Source organism: Corvus moneduloides, chromosome 17, assembly GCF_009650955.1.
Source record: "Corvus moneduloides isolate bCorMon1 chromosome 17, bCorMon1.pri, whole genome shotgun sequence".
Taxonomy (NCBI): Eukaryota; Metazoa; Chordata; class Aves; order Passeriformes; family Corvidae; genus Corvus; species Corvus moneduloides.
The window spans coordinates 486,689-501,892 of NC_045492.1; the positions used below are offsets into that span (position 1 = coordinate 486,689).

Below are 15,204 nucleotides of genomic sequence, written 5' to 3' on the forward strand. Positions count from 1 at the left end.
CGAGAGTTTTGGCTGGGGGGTGAGGGCTGGGCTCAGCTCCTGGCTCTCTCTCGGGATTGGAGGGGAACGGTCGAGTTGCTGCAGCCGGTGAACTGGGACCTTATTAACACCCGATCTGACTGGAAAGGACCCTCACCATCTACTCGGGTGCCTCAGGGGAAAAACCCGGGACCCCGTCCCCGTTCCCGGAGGGAGCATCTCCCGGCTGCTGCCGCTGCCGGGCCCCGCTGCTTTCTGCCGCTGCTCCGGCTCTTTCAGTGCACGTTAACCCGACCCCCCGTGCCCGCCGGGACACCCCGCGGCTCCTGCTACGGCTGTGGAATTTTCTGCTACGCTTTGTCTGCCACCCGGGTGCGCCCGGCTCCGCTGCGGCAGCCGCCGCTCCGAGGTTCCTGCTGCGCTCCATTCCGGCTCCCGAGCGGCACCCGAGGGGCCCGGCTGCCCCTGGGGCTTTGCCAAGGAAGCCCCTTTTCCATCCCTCCCGCCGGCCCGGCCGCCATCACCGCGTGCAGAGGCGGCCGAGCTGGCGCCACAGCGCCCCCTGCAGGCGCGGGGGAATCCCCGCAGCCGCCCTGCCCGGCCGGGAGCCACCAGCGCCCCTGGCGGCCGCGAGCGGAGCTGCACCGAGGGGAAAGGGCCTGCGGCCGGGAGAGGCCGGCCCTGGGCTCTGCTGCTGCTCGTTGGTGCTGCCGGCGCTGCTGTTTGTGTGCCTTGGCACCCACACACACACCAGCAAAGAGCTGCTGCTCCTTCTCCCGTAGCTCTGCCTGAAAGCCCCTAAATTTCAAAGTGATCATAATTTGGAGGGAAGGGGGTCACATTTTCCATTCCAACGGAGGCTCCCGCCTTCCTTGGCAGACACCTGTCCTTCAAACCAGCACAACACTGAACATAGCAGCAACATAAGAAATCCCATCTTTAACAAATCTCAGCAAGCAGCACTTGTAAGATGCTAAATCTGCAAACTTCTTACTCTGCCCTGTACAGTGTCAATGCCTCAGTCTGGGAGAGTTTAAGGTTACTTTGTATTTCTCCTGCTAGTTCCCTAGCAAGGTGGAAATCCTCCTCGTGGGAAGCAGCTACCCTTCTCTACTCTGAATAAAGTGTATTACTTTTAAAAGCCTTTTTCCAAGGCTTTCTTCTTTCTACCAAGGGAGCAGCAGCCACTTCAACTAGATAAGGGCTTCTACCTTCACTTTTTTAGCTGCATATCAGCTGATCATGCTGATCTCTTTTTCAAGATGATCTGGAGAAGTAAGACTGAGTTTTACCCCCAGCTTCCCTACAGGTAATTCCATGTCAGTTTTTCCAGTGAACTTCATTTTCTCTGAAACTTTGCCCTGGAGTTTTAGGGCTTTTACCTCAATCTCTGATTGCAAAGGACAAAATCATTTACAGATGACACACAATTAGAGCACACATGGCTGCCCATTACCTGTGTCTCCACAACAGCTCTCTCCCATCAAAGCCACAAGACAGCATGAGACAGAGGCTTAAACCAGAGCTTAGGTATTAGGCTTTAGATGACAACAACAGTCTCTACACTTACACAATACAACTGCTACCTTGAACTGCCCCCCAAAAGTTATTATTTTGTTACATTATTGCTGGCTTATTACTCTCTCAAACATGGAGCAGAATACCCAGTTACAGTGGGTACCAGAGCACTCAGTGAGAGAACAGGAACTTGGCAGGCTGTACCCTCTGTCCTTGACAAACAGACTTTCTTCATGTCCTTCTTGTAGATACCCTTCACAGCTGCCCAGTGAGATGTCCTGCCTGTGTCACACTGCATCAATGCTTCCTTAACTGCTGGTGTTCCAAAACACAATTCTGGCATGTTCTCTCCTCATATTTGCCCTTTGCTCATGTAGAAATGTGCTAGAAAGAAACAGACACTTCCAGACTCTGGCACACTTGGTTTCTTTCTGCTCTCTGCTCAGGCCAGCTATGACACACTGCATCAGTGTAGTCTGAAAAGAGATTCAAGGGTTGTTGCCCTGCAGGTGCCTAATTCCAGCTAAGGTCTGAACACTTATCTGGTCTACTGCAGGGAAGCAGTGATACAAGAAGGCAGGTGGAAAACATGTGGCCAGGAGACAGCCAAACTTTTACAAACCTGCAGTCTACAAAACAAGGGAGATGAACGCAAGAGAAGATCAGGATCCACAGGCTGTATTTTGAAGAGATGGATAAAATTCAATTTTCACTTAGGGACTGAAAATTTTATCAGAGGTTTTTCTGAAGAGATTTTTATCTTTTGCTTTTATTTGTATAGTAGGTAAAAATAAATTGCAGCTGCAGCCCACCTGCTGCAAATAGGACATGGGTAGCGGAGGCAGCGTGGCTCCCAGAGCCAGCTCTCGCCAGCTGCGGGCACAGCCTGTGCCACACTCACTGCTGGGACACAGCGCTGAGGCTGGGCAGGCAGCTGCCATCGATCCACTCAGCACAGCTGGGAGCCACAGCTTCAAACAACAGCAGTGCCTGGGGGCCAGGAATGAGAAGAGCAGTGATGGAGGAGGAACAGAAGGACCAGCTGTAGTTGTAGCCTGCTGGGCTGACTTCAGGAGCCTGTGCTTGTGGAAAAGGAAAGTGTTATACAAGTCCTCAAACACTTGCGTCTGGTAACAGTTTCCCAGCCTCCAACAATCTGTAGGTCAAATAAGACTTCCTGAACTGGAGGTGTGGTCTTCAACTTTCTGAGGATGGAGCTGCAACCCCCGAACACTTGTGTCTTTGGTACCTCTCTCCCCCCCTGTGACCAGAGCAGCTGAACCTTATTAATTTGTGGGATAAAGAACCACGTAATTCCCCATCTTGTATCTGCTGATTTTGCATGAGATCTCCTGGCCCTTGGTTTGGAAGCTTGGGAGCAACTAACCCCATTTCCATACTCCCCTGAAATGACACCCTAATAGCTTGTGTCTCTCACATGCCCCTTTCTAGGCTGATGTGCCTAGACAGTCAAGCCAGCCCTGGTACAGCAGCTAACCCTGACCATACTGCTGTCCTCCAAAACTGCTCCAGGGAGCTCCGTCCTTGCTGAGCCAAGGGGGCTGGCGGGATGTCAAACACATGCAGGCATGCTGTGGATGCACGAAGCAGCACAATGGGGTTGTTTGTTCTCTCTTCCTGATGAACAAGGATTGATTTACTTTGCTGAAAGTCACAAGCCCTGAGCTGACATTGTCACTCATCCCTTGCAATGTTAAGGTCTTATGCCTCTGGGTTATCATCAGCCCTGAGCACATGCTTTCATTTTCCACTCTAGGAAGGTTTGACTCAATATGTAGCACACTTTGTTTACCCAAAGGCCCATAACTTTTGTCGCTGTACCTTCCATCACTTTTTCCATACCACTAAAGAGTATATTTAAGCAGCACAGGTTCCAGCACAGCTCTACAGAGTGCTCAAGTAATCTCAACTGTGAAAACAAATGCTGGGGTTTTTTAAATCAGTATTTCATCCATCAGTGGACTTCTCCTCTGACTGCATGGCATCCTAAGTCCCTTAAGATATATGTCTTAAGACTCTTCATGGTCCTGTCTCTTGGAAACCCAAAGTAGGCTGCACTGACTGAATTCTCTTTATCACTACTGACTCTTTTGAAGGATTCCAACAGCTCTGCAGAGCAGGACTTCCATTAAAAAACTTACATTACCTTTCCCTAATACTTATCAGTGTAATTCATCCACTATACTCTGCTAATTTTATCAGTCTGTCTTGTATAGCTGGTCAGTGAATTCCCAGAATTCCTCTGAATTCTGACCTGTCTTATAAAATGTCTGACAGGTGAATCACTGGGCACCATGGCAGCTTCAATAGAGGAGCGTAACCTCTCACTTAGCACCTCAAATATTTAAACTTATTTAAAACTCCTGGATTGATACTTCCAGTTCTGGCAACCTGCTACAAATGCATAAATATTATTTTTGTAGAGCCTCTGCAGCAGGCACTGGGTGAAGGCAGGGTCTGTGCTGACTCCCCACAAAGAGTATTCCAGCACAGTACTCTCTGTGAGTTGCTCTGTGCCAAAAATTATGTTGAGTTTTTCTGCTATGACTAGCCCTAAGCCTTCCTTCCAGGTTCCATTTTGACAGGTCTGAAACACGACAGTTGTTTTATTCCCCTTTGCAAATCATCTCTCAAAAAACCCCTCTGTCTGCTTTGTTCTGTTCATATATTTAATCTGCTAGAGTTTATAACCTCTTCCATTTTCTCTAGCTTTTTGAAAAATGCTTTGTTTACAATTGCCTCCCTGCCCTTCTGTTAGTCATGCTGGCTTTCTGGCACCATTCCTTGTCTCTGCTGTGATGGATGGTGGGCATTTGCTCTCTGCTCAGTTTATTTTCAACAGTCTTCTCTATTTCTGTGCAGGTTTTGTTCTGAACTTTGAGTGCAAAACTAATGAAGCTTTCTGTGGTTTGCTGGTTAGTTTTTTCCTTTTCCCCAAGGATGTTGATCTGGAATACATTATGGTTCCCATCGCAGAACAGCTCTTGGAAGTCACAGAACACATTTCTCTGCCCTCAGAATCACGTCAATGATGGCTTCTCATGCTCTGGGGCTTCTTAACCTGCTGCTCCACAGAAGTTTATGGCTAAAATGCAGTGTTGTTACCATGTAATGGATGCAACTTAGACTGGCTGACTTGATGATGAAGTGCCACTGGAAAGAGTCCTTCTCCTGTCCCTCTGCCCTGCCGCATGTCCATTGAGCTGATGGTCTTAGGGAAATCTGTAAGCAGGAGTGCAGGCTTGGGTTCACTGTCCCACTACATTAGGAAAACAAAGCAACTGGCCCTGCAGTCACAGGATCTCTCATCAAGATGGAAAGTGAGCAGTGCAAGTGCACATGTGGTGGCAGAGGCACTGCCTTGCTTTAGCTGTACTGTTAAGAGACACCTTCAGGTAGAGCTTGGGCAGGAAAACAAGTAGTGGCCAGAGAAAGACCACCACTGCTACTGACCATCTCTGAAAGCCCTGTGATTTTTGATATCATCTATATGGTGCCAGCTCCTGAGAATCTCTGCTCTTGATCAAAGAGCCCTGCACTTCAGAAGCGTGTGTGAACCACAGTGGCTCAGATACTGGAAGGTGACACAACACAACCCAACAGAAGCTTTGAAATATCTGAGATCAAACTCAAACAAGAACTGCTGGAAGGCATTCCTTGCTGGGGATTTGCAGACAAGGCTGGGACATTATTCTATTTGCTCTTAACATTTCTGAATGCTTCTCAAACTAAGGAGGAAAACCCACACCCAACTCTGGCTGCCAAAGCCTTCATCTATGGCAGGACTGATTATGGAAAGAAGTAGGCATGTGGCCAAAGGTTCAAATTTCTGACTGCCACCTTCTGCCTTTGGCCAGAGAGGAAAAAATGACAGTGCCACTGACAGGTGCCACCTGTTAAAGAATCCATTCAGTGCCAGTAGCTTCAGGTGCAGCTGCAGTGGAGCTGCAGGTTGAGCTCTGGAGAGCCAGGAGCCCAAGCCTGTGACAAGAGGCCATGAACTGAAGACCCTTTGCAAAACAAAGGACTCAAGGACCTGAGGCCCAGCGAGGGAACCCACACTCAGACAGTGCAGCAGCTGAGGACCCTCAGACTTCCCTTGCACTTGGGGTCCCTCTTTGGAGGCATCAGCTCGAGCTCTTATTTTGTTGCTTTGTTATTTAGTTGTTGCACCATGATTAAATTATCTTAGGGATCTGGACGTCTGTGACTCTGCTATGGAAAACACGGGGTAGAGCCAGTAAGAAACCCACTCAGACTGTGTGTGGGATGTGAGCTGCCAGGGACTTGGTCCCAGTTCAGGTGGTACAAGAGTGATTGTCAGAGTAGCTCCGGGAGAGTTGGACAGAGAAGTTTCCTTAACACCACCAAAAATTTCCCATATTGAGAAAAAACATTCTGAGTGAAGGAGTGAGGCATCCAAAGGCAGCTCCAGAGCTGCTAAATGCCTTGAGCTCCAGAAACTCACAGGCAGCAGAGGTAGCAGTCCAAATTCCAGCCATGCTTCCACAGACCCAGGTCACAGTGTGATCCAGTGCTTAAGTTTTAAAAGTTATTAAAGGCTGAAGAAACCATTTGTTTCACAGTGGGAATGATTAATGACTAGAATTTGTATTACCAGTGCTTTTCATGACTAATTTATTAAGTTCTTTTTTTTGGCATTACCAGATGAGTTTTACTACCAATGTGCAGCTGCTCAAAGATCAAAATTAATTCCTTAGAAAAATTGGGATTTATTTAATTTGGAAACTGGCAATAAAGAACACATCTGTGAAATCCCTTCAATTTTCTTTTTTAACATTAAAGCGTGGGAGAACACAGAGCAGCATGGCATATAGTTGCTTGCACTCTGCTCAAGCTTGCTGAATGTCTGTAGTAGCATAGGGCTAGAAACATCCCCAAAAAAACCTTTCAACTTAAGGACATGCAGCTCCTGGTTCACCTAAGGCAAAGAAAACTGCCTCTGCCACTTTGCTGTAAGGTGGAGGAGATGCAGATTACTCAGGGCAGGCCTTCCCCCTTTTCACTGACTCTGTGGCTACACCTATTTACGTCATCTTTGCCATTTTAGCAAAGGTGAAAAACAACTGCATCATGCTCCTGGGGCAGCCTATCCCAGCTATTAACTATGGAGAGATTAAAGCAGAGACTCCATTGTCTTGCTCTCGGCAACATCTGCCCTCAAATTTCTACACATTATTAAAACAATACCATAAACTATGCCTGTAAAATAAGAAAAAAAATAGTGTAAGACTCTAAAACATCACCACCTGGTAATTCTTACCATTATAATACTGCCAACCTTAAGGCAGCTGGTAGCTGAGTGCTTCCCAGCTCCTTCCCAGTGCAAAATTATTTTGCAGATAGTAGAGCTGAAGGAGATGGCTGCATGGGAAGCAAATCAAAATCAGATTTAAAGCAACATCTTGAAGTAAATTATTCATTTCTATACAGAACAGAAACTTATTAATAGAAAACACTATATGATCTATGCAGGCAGGCAATGGTTTCTGGTACTCTGTGTAATTGGATTAAGTCTTAAATAAGAGAAATTCAGGGTGAGAATTGAGAGGAGCAGAAGAATGAGATATGCAATCTGCTTACACAAACTCAAAAGCATCAGGAGACAGAGGTGCTGCTGTTGCTGTATATACAAACAAGCATTTGTGTGTGCCTGTTCCAAAGGCAGGAGATGGTGAAGGATGGACCCAGTGCCTCTCTGTGACCCTTGCTAATGCTCAGTGTCAGCCAGCAAGAACTGGCAAGTCGCTTCCAAACACAGATCCTGCCAGAGAACAAACACTGGCTCTGCAGTCAAAGAAACTCAGTCAAGAGAGCTACAACACCAGCATGGCTGACAGGCTGGGTTTGCGCTCCCAAAGCGGAAATCATGAACCCCTACAACCACGTAATGCTGAAACCAGTAAGCAATTCATGACAACATGTCTGGGATGTAGCAAGATGCACTTTTCCATCTCCTGCCCTGCCCATGTACTACAAAAAGCAGTTAAAACCACAACTTTCTTGCACTCCAGTCTCGTATCCACTGTCATGATCAAGGCACCCAGCACAGACTGAGGAATACAAGGTGCTTCTTACTCCCACTCTGAGAGTAGATACCCTCCTCCCCATCTAAGGCAGGAAACTGGACCTGCCTAGATCTATAATAGTTCAGGGTGAATTAAACCATAGCAGAGGAGCTCTGCTCTGCCCAAGGCTGGCAGGGGGGCACTCTGCATTGCTGTTTTGAGACAGCAGCCTGAGACTGCAGCCTTCCCCACAGACTGCACACAGAACAGAGAACCTCTAGCCCTCCCATCCCCTGGGCAGTGGACTAAAGGTGCCACCACCTGCAGACACACAGCCTTTGTAAACCTGAGGCCCGCGCAAGGGAGATCTGAATGTGCTAATACACAGGTGAGTCTGAAATAGTTTGTGTGACTGCTAGACCTCAGATCACCTTAATTCCTCAAGGAACCGGGCAGGTAAGCCAAGGGCCAAGGACAGTCTTCCTACTAATATGATGTCCCAAACTGCATTTCAGTACCTTGCTGAAGACAATGAACATCCTAAAATCTCTTAAAGAAGAGAATGCAAGGCTGTGTTCTGCATCTCCAAACTTTCCACATCCCTGGGATCTACCACTGCATTGAGTTAAACCTGGTTACTCATTAATTGCTGTGAAATACCATTAATGGGTGCTGCCTAATGGATGAAAACAGCTCAACCTGAAGCACATACATTTGCTTTGCTCTAAAAACTCAAAAGAACATAAAAAGTACAGGAACTTCAAGTATTACAAATGCATAATCACCCCTTTGGCACACTGTTGTCACAGAATACAGAAAGCAAAACTAATGTTTAATTAAACCCCAGGGAAGGACTGTGCACATACATTTAGAAATAAGAGTCATGTTTCAGTCTAAGTCCAGCTAGCTAAAACTTTCCAGAACTCAACACTGCAGTTTTACAGAAAAGTGAGCTTTTAGATAGAAAACCAGCTGGGAGGAAAGCTTCCCAAGGAACAAAAATAATGCAAAAAAAGAGGCCAAAATAAAATTCTGTTTTAATAATTTTTATCTGTACAGTGCTTTTTGCTGTGATGTCAGAAGTCAAAACCAGTACTTTAGTGGTGATGCTAGTTTTAATAAGATTAGGAGCAGCTTTAATCTAGCAGGTATTAAATAGACTTGCTTTCTAGATCAAAATATCTTCTGTGTTCTAATTAATTTCACTCTAGGACTTTGAACAAAAGAATTCGTTGTACAAATCAGAGGAACAATGGTCCTCAATATGCCAGACAAAATATTTCAATATGGGTCAGAACAGTTCCCATTATTCACACGAGAAAGCAAACCCTTCCTCAAAAGTGCCAACATTCTATTTTATTTCATCACGGTAAATAGAAGACGCCTTAAAACATCTTGTATTCAATGCCACTGGGTAGCACTCACAAGCTGTCTTAAAAAAAAATCTTAAAAAACCCCACAGTTTCAATTTAACCTCTCCAACATCAGCAAATGCACACAATGGAATATGTCAATAACCTCTCAGCAGCACACACCCTCTCTGACTGCAAAGCAAGTAAAAATAAAGCAAAGAGACTAGGCAAGGATAAGCAAACTTTCAAAAATGCAGATTAAAAAAGCTTCAAGCTACTTTTAAGTTTACATACTTGTAGAAGAACTTCTCCAAAACAGAATCAGTACAAACATGGGCTTATGGAAAAGTGACACTTTCAGTAAGTGACAAGAAATTCCTTATGGAGGTCTGTCATTAACTCTGCAAACATTGTGCTGTGTTTTACTCTGGGCACAAGCAACTGAGTAACTCCACATTTTCCATTAATGTGTCTTGGTTTGAAAGACAGGTGTGTGGGCCACAGGAGGTGGGAATGGAATGGAAAATGTGACCTCCTTCCCTCCAAATTATGATCACTTTGAAATTAAGGGGCTTTCAGGCAGAGCTACGGGAGAAGGAGCAGCAGCTCTTTGCTGGTGTGTGTGTGGGTGCCAAGGCACACAAACAGCAGCGCCGGCAGCACCAACGAGCAGCAGCAGAGCCCAGGGCCGGCCTCTCCCGGCCGCAGGCCCTTTCCCCTCGGTGCAGCTCCGCTCGCGGCCGCCAGGGGCGCTGGTGGCTCCCGGCCGGGCAGGGCGGCTGCGGGGATTCCCCCGCGCCTGCAGGGGGCGCTGTGGCGCCAGCTCAGAGACCACACAGCAATGGTGGCCGGGCTGAATGGCGACCATGGGCTGCAGCAGGAACCTCTGAGCAGCGGCTGGAACGGCAGGGCGGGCTCACCCCGGGCAGCAAGCAAGAGGGAGCAGAAACTCCGCAGCTGTAGCTGGAACCAGGGGGCATGGGGCATCCAGCAGGGCAGGGGGTGCAGAGCTACAGTGTAGCAAGCAGTGGCAAAAACATCCTGGCGGGGTGGGGTAGCAGCGGCCGGGCTCTGGAGCAGGGCAGGGAAAGGCTCCCTGGGAGGGGGAAAGGGCTCTGCATCCGAGGGTTTTCCCCTGAGGCACCCCAGCAGATGGTGAAAGTCCTTTTTTTTAGTGAGGTAGGGTGTTAATAAGGTCCCAGTTAAGTGGCTGCTCTCACGAGCAAAGGCTCACCCACAGCAGAAGAAGCAGGACCGGGCTGGGCTCCGGCGGCAGCACCAAATTCCACCCCCCAAGCAGCAGCTCCGACCGTCCTCCTTCGAAGCTCAGAGAGCAAGAGAGCGAGGAGCTGCACCTAACCCTTTCACCCAACCCAAATCTCACCATATGTCCACTCTTCCCAGAGAAACCCCCAGGTGAAGAGAGTAGCCAGCTGCACCCCTCCCCTGAGCTGTGACAACTTTCTTTTGTCTCTCTTAAGTACCCAGTCATAATTGTTCCTTAGGAACATATGGGAGAGAATTCCTAAAGAGAAAGAAACAAAAGCAAAAAGAATCCTAAACCCCAACAAATGCCCACAAGACAGCACATTTTTATACGAGGCAGCTTAATTTCTTTCCTCCAAGGGTTTATGCATGCCTTGTCCTTTCTGTTTGAGATGAACCCTGCATGTCCTGGATTTACTTATTCCCACCTCCTCCTCCTTGAGAGCTTTCTGCAAATACTCAGCCAAATCCCAGACGATCTCCACACCCCAGGCCCGCTTCTGCACAGTGTGTGCTGAAAGCCAAACACTTCTCTGCCTTCCCGTTGGTGGGAGGCAGCAGAGGGGAAGTGTCAGCTCAAATGATCAAATCAACTCTTCAGATCAAATGCCAGCTTATGTCAGACTGAAACATAACACAGGTTTAGTTGGACAGTTTTGAAAATATATCATCATATTCCTTCATTTCTATTTAAAGCAAATCATCTGGAAAAGAGGGGAGAGATGTAGGCTGAGACGGAACACCTACTTCTGAAAGCTGCAGAGAGTCTGCAGACAATAATAAAAGCACAGGCACAGCTCTATTAACAGCACAGATCACCACACCATCTGTCCATCAGCATCCCAGACCATTTATTTGACCATCTGCCCATGGACACTGGGAAAAGCCAAGCCTAGACTTCATTAGGGTTCATACAGCTTTCAAGTAAAATGTAGGTCTCATATTTAGGTTAATACTTTTTAGCTCTGAGAATAACCTAAATTCATACTGATAAAGACCCCTAAGCCTCCATGCTAGCTCTCCATTTCATCTCCACTGCAGTTACCAGATTATGTAGGGTTGTTTAACTGATGCCCAGGCAATCTGTTATGTATCAGGGTTAGCTTTGGTTGCTTGCATACAAACAGTTTTAAAAAACCAGGACAGCTGTATCTGGAAGTCAGCTGTACCAGAAAAGCTAAAAAGCTTCCTCGAACACATTCACCCCAGAGTATCAAATTTCAGAAGCAGGAAGAAGCAGAAACTTGTGCTGTTGGCTTTGCCCAGATGTGATCCTGGCAAGTTACTCAAAAATAAAACCAAACACATGGGGAAATGAATAGAAATTCACAATGGCATCACCCCTTTTCACCAAAGGAAAGATCTTACAAACCTTAAATATACATGTTATCTTGAAAAGTAACACATGCCAAAGCTATTCAGAAAACAGTGTGGGGAACCTGTGTGCCTGGCCCTACACACCTCCTAGAGTCAGTGACACTGCTAATGACATGCTCCTGAGATGGGATTAAACTAAACACTACTCCCATTCATAAGCATGGCCCAGCTGCAGAGAATATTTTGAACCTCCAGATTTCAGCCAGAGGGAGGTCTAGAGGCACCACAGAAATAACACTGAGGGTGGCTATTACTCTGGCTGTATCCACAGAAAAGCTAGGGCAGGGACATCAGTCAATACTGGCAGGAGCTGGGACCCTGAGCTTTATTCAGTTGGTTACAGCATGGTGCTAATAACACCAGAGATGGTGGGTTCAATACAGACCATTCACTTAAGAGTTGGACTTGATGATCCTTGTGGGTCCCTTCCAACTCAGCATACTCTGTGAAATTCTGGGATGGACTTACAGCAAATGACCTCATGGCCAAGGGCACAGAATAACACAGACACAGAAATAAAACAGGACTTGTTCCAATATATCAATGTCTTTTACTGGGGAGCTCAAACTGGACCTGCACTGCCAACAGGGTTATCAACAATGCTGACAGAGGCTCACCTTTCCCTCACCACCCTCTTCCTTCACCCCACTACCTGCAGCCCTGCAAGCACAGCTCAGAATGTGGTCAGCCCCAGTCAAAGCCACAGCTTTAACTCCATTTAAAACAGCTTTTTTTAACTATTAGAAAAATAAAAAGGTCTGAAATGTAGGTCTTGCTTCACTGATGCCATGGTCTCATATTGCAAACACTACACTGTACAAGATAATAAAATCCACCTCACAAATCCTTTACTTTTTGCCTTAAAACCCACCAGGTCCCTTGCAGATATTGCTGCTATTGGAAGCTGATTGAGAACTTTACTGCACTGTAACTGGAGACCATCTTCCAGTTATCAATCTTCATCAATTTGTGGCCGGTTTGTGCCTGTTCTTGTCAAGCTGAGATCCTCCCTAAGGCTCTTCCTCCCTGTGAAACTTAGGACAAATTAAACCACTGCCCCAGCCCCAGTGCTTTTAAGTCTTTCTCTACACAAGAGGATCTTCCTTCCTCTGAAAGCCCTGGCAACCTTCTTCACTTCAAATTCCTCCAACACTGGTGAAGTCACACCACAGAGGCCTGGATGTGGCAGCCAGATGTGCTTTGCCAGATTCAAAAGCAGCAGTAATTTTTCACAGGATATGAGCTCAGTCTCCAAGTGTAAGCACTGTTCCTGGTACTAGCAACTGAGACAGAAAACCCAAGGACCCAACACACGATCCATCCTCTCTGGAAGATTTCAGAGATTTAAACCAGCCCTTGGGGTATTTTCGAAGTATTATGCGGGGGAGCGTCAAGCCAGGTGTATCCTGAAACTACACCTTGTAGGGAGAGATGCTGGAGGAAGGTGAGGCTGGGACAATATTTACAGTCATGAGAGACACCACGTTAACATCTTGCTAAAAAGAAGTATTCTACATGAATTACATGGTTTCCTGGAAAGAACATCTTGCCTCCTGCCCAACTGTTGCCATGGCCACCAGCTCACTGGTGATCTACAGCAAAGCAGAGAAGCAACAAGCCTGTCCTTCCTAGCCTAGTAGTCCCCAGAGCACCTCTCCCTGGCTGCAGACCACTCAGCTTTTCCCAAAGCTCAGCCTTGGAGAGGACAACCACAGCTCTGGGACATGCTGAGCGTGCAGGCTGGTGGCTGCAGTGCCAGGTTTCTGTGGGGCTTGCCCAGCTTCAGATCTGGGGCTTTGTTTAAAGAAAGATGCAAAGAGGCTTTGCTTGTTGAGGGGAAGTGTAGAGCCAAAAGGCAGCAGCCACACAGAGCTCTGTGACAGGGCGTCCTCCCCACCTTCCCACTCTGCTCCGGCTCCCAAGACCATGCTGCTCACAGCCAGGCAGGGCATGGGCATGCCCAGAGCTTTGGTGGGTCAGTAGAGGACTGACAGCAGAGGCCAATACACAATATAGTTATATTCTTCCCAGTCCTGGAACACAGACCACAGCAGGAAGTGCGTCTGCTGTCTAACACTTACTCAAAGGCATTGCACCTATTTTTACCCACTACTCATCTCACATGGGAGCACACTTTACCTCTAAAGGTAACAGAGAAGATACAGATAGATGGAGACATGATGGTACAGGAAAGTGTTTTAAACCCATTATCTACTTTTATTTCAAAAGAAAAAGCATTGCTTAACACTATTGCTGCTTTCCAGATCAGACACTAAAGTTATAATGTGATAAGAGTAGTGATTTTTATACTTGTAGGCTTTAAGATACCAAAACTCACAATTAATTGAGTTAAAGCAGTACAGTGACATGTGCCTGCCCACATAAGGTGGACAGTATCAGTGTCTCATAATAAGAGAAGGAAAAAATACAGACTACCTTCATAGGACTGTATTTACTATGTTGCTGTTGTGCACAGGCTTGCAAATGGTTTTCTGGAATCACCTACATCAACAGACTTCTATTAAATTTATCACATGATGTTGCCAGCCCCTGTCAGCAGCGCTGTATGACCTGCCCTGTGTCGAGCAGAGCACTAAAGACAGAAGCCTGCGAATGCTAGAGAGAAACAACAGCCACTACCTGCATGCCCACATACTCCGTGAAAAGGCAGCAGGATAACCTGATACAGGAAATGAGCCTGTGCTTCACAAAATGCCCCACAGAATCTCAGTGCTGTGCTCTGCCAATCACAGAGCGTGTCCTCTGTCTTGGATGCTGGTGGAGCAATCACTTCTACAAAAGGATTATTCCTATGGCAACCAGAGCCATTGGGCTCATCTCTGTACCATCAATAAACTCCTGGAAAACAACCATGGCTGTGTCAAAACAGGCCCAAGCAAAGCAGCATGCTGTATCTGGGGCAGCTTTGTCATTTCCATCTCCTCTCAAGACAAACAGGTAGAACATGCAAGCTCCTCCTTTCTCAGCCAGATGGGACATGAAAGAGCTGCAGTTCTTCAGCATACTGCATTTTTCCAAGAAACTGTTTTTCAGGAGACCAGCCAACCTGCAAGATGTTGTGTAGCCTCAGCAGAGCAGTCTGCACCTTAGAACTCAGAACTTTCACGGTGCTCAGCATGAAAGGGTGAAGGGCAATTTCTGTCACTGGACATATTCCAGCTCTTATTGATTAAACCTTAATAGGAGCTAAAATTAAAATACAGATTTTTTTTCCATCTCTCAACATTACTGCTGAGCTACGGGGAATTCCCAACCGATCCTTGTCTCCCACACATGGTCTTACCTGACAGTCGAAGTCCTGGAAGTTGCGAGCTGCATTCTGTTAACAAAAAACAGGAAAAGAGAAAAAAAAAGAAAAAAGGAAATCAGCACAATGCCCCAAAACACCCCCAACAACAGCATGAAAGTTTCCCATAGAGACCTCTGTTTTAGCACAGTCAAGACTGGCTGCAGTCAGGTAAGCATCAAAACGCAAGATCCGTACAAGCAAACCCCATGCAAGAACTGCCCATTCCTATACACCAAGGTTATAGGGCTGTAAGGAGGCTACCAGCTAAGGGAAGTGAGTACTTGTGTGCACAGCTGAGAGTGTTCAAGCAGGGACAGATGCACATAGGAAGGACATTGGCCACAGCAGGGCT

General features: G+C 46.9%; 1 protein-coding gene across 4 annotated transcripts in view; it reads right to left on the reverse strand.

The window, feature by feature from the left end:
* The window catches only part of NDRG3 (NDRG family member 3), a 64,721-nt gene that overhangs the window by 14,957 nt on the left and 34,560 nt on the right, over positions 1–15,204 (reverse strand). For all 4 annotated transcript variants that reach the window (XM_032126729.1, XM_032126733.1, XM_032126732.1 and 1 more), the window contains one exon: positions 14,847–14,882. In XM_032126729.1, coding sequence (XP_031982620.1) covers positions 14,847–14,882 — 36 coding nt within the window. The remainder of the gene's footprint in view (positions 1–14,846; positions 14,883–15,204) is intronic.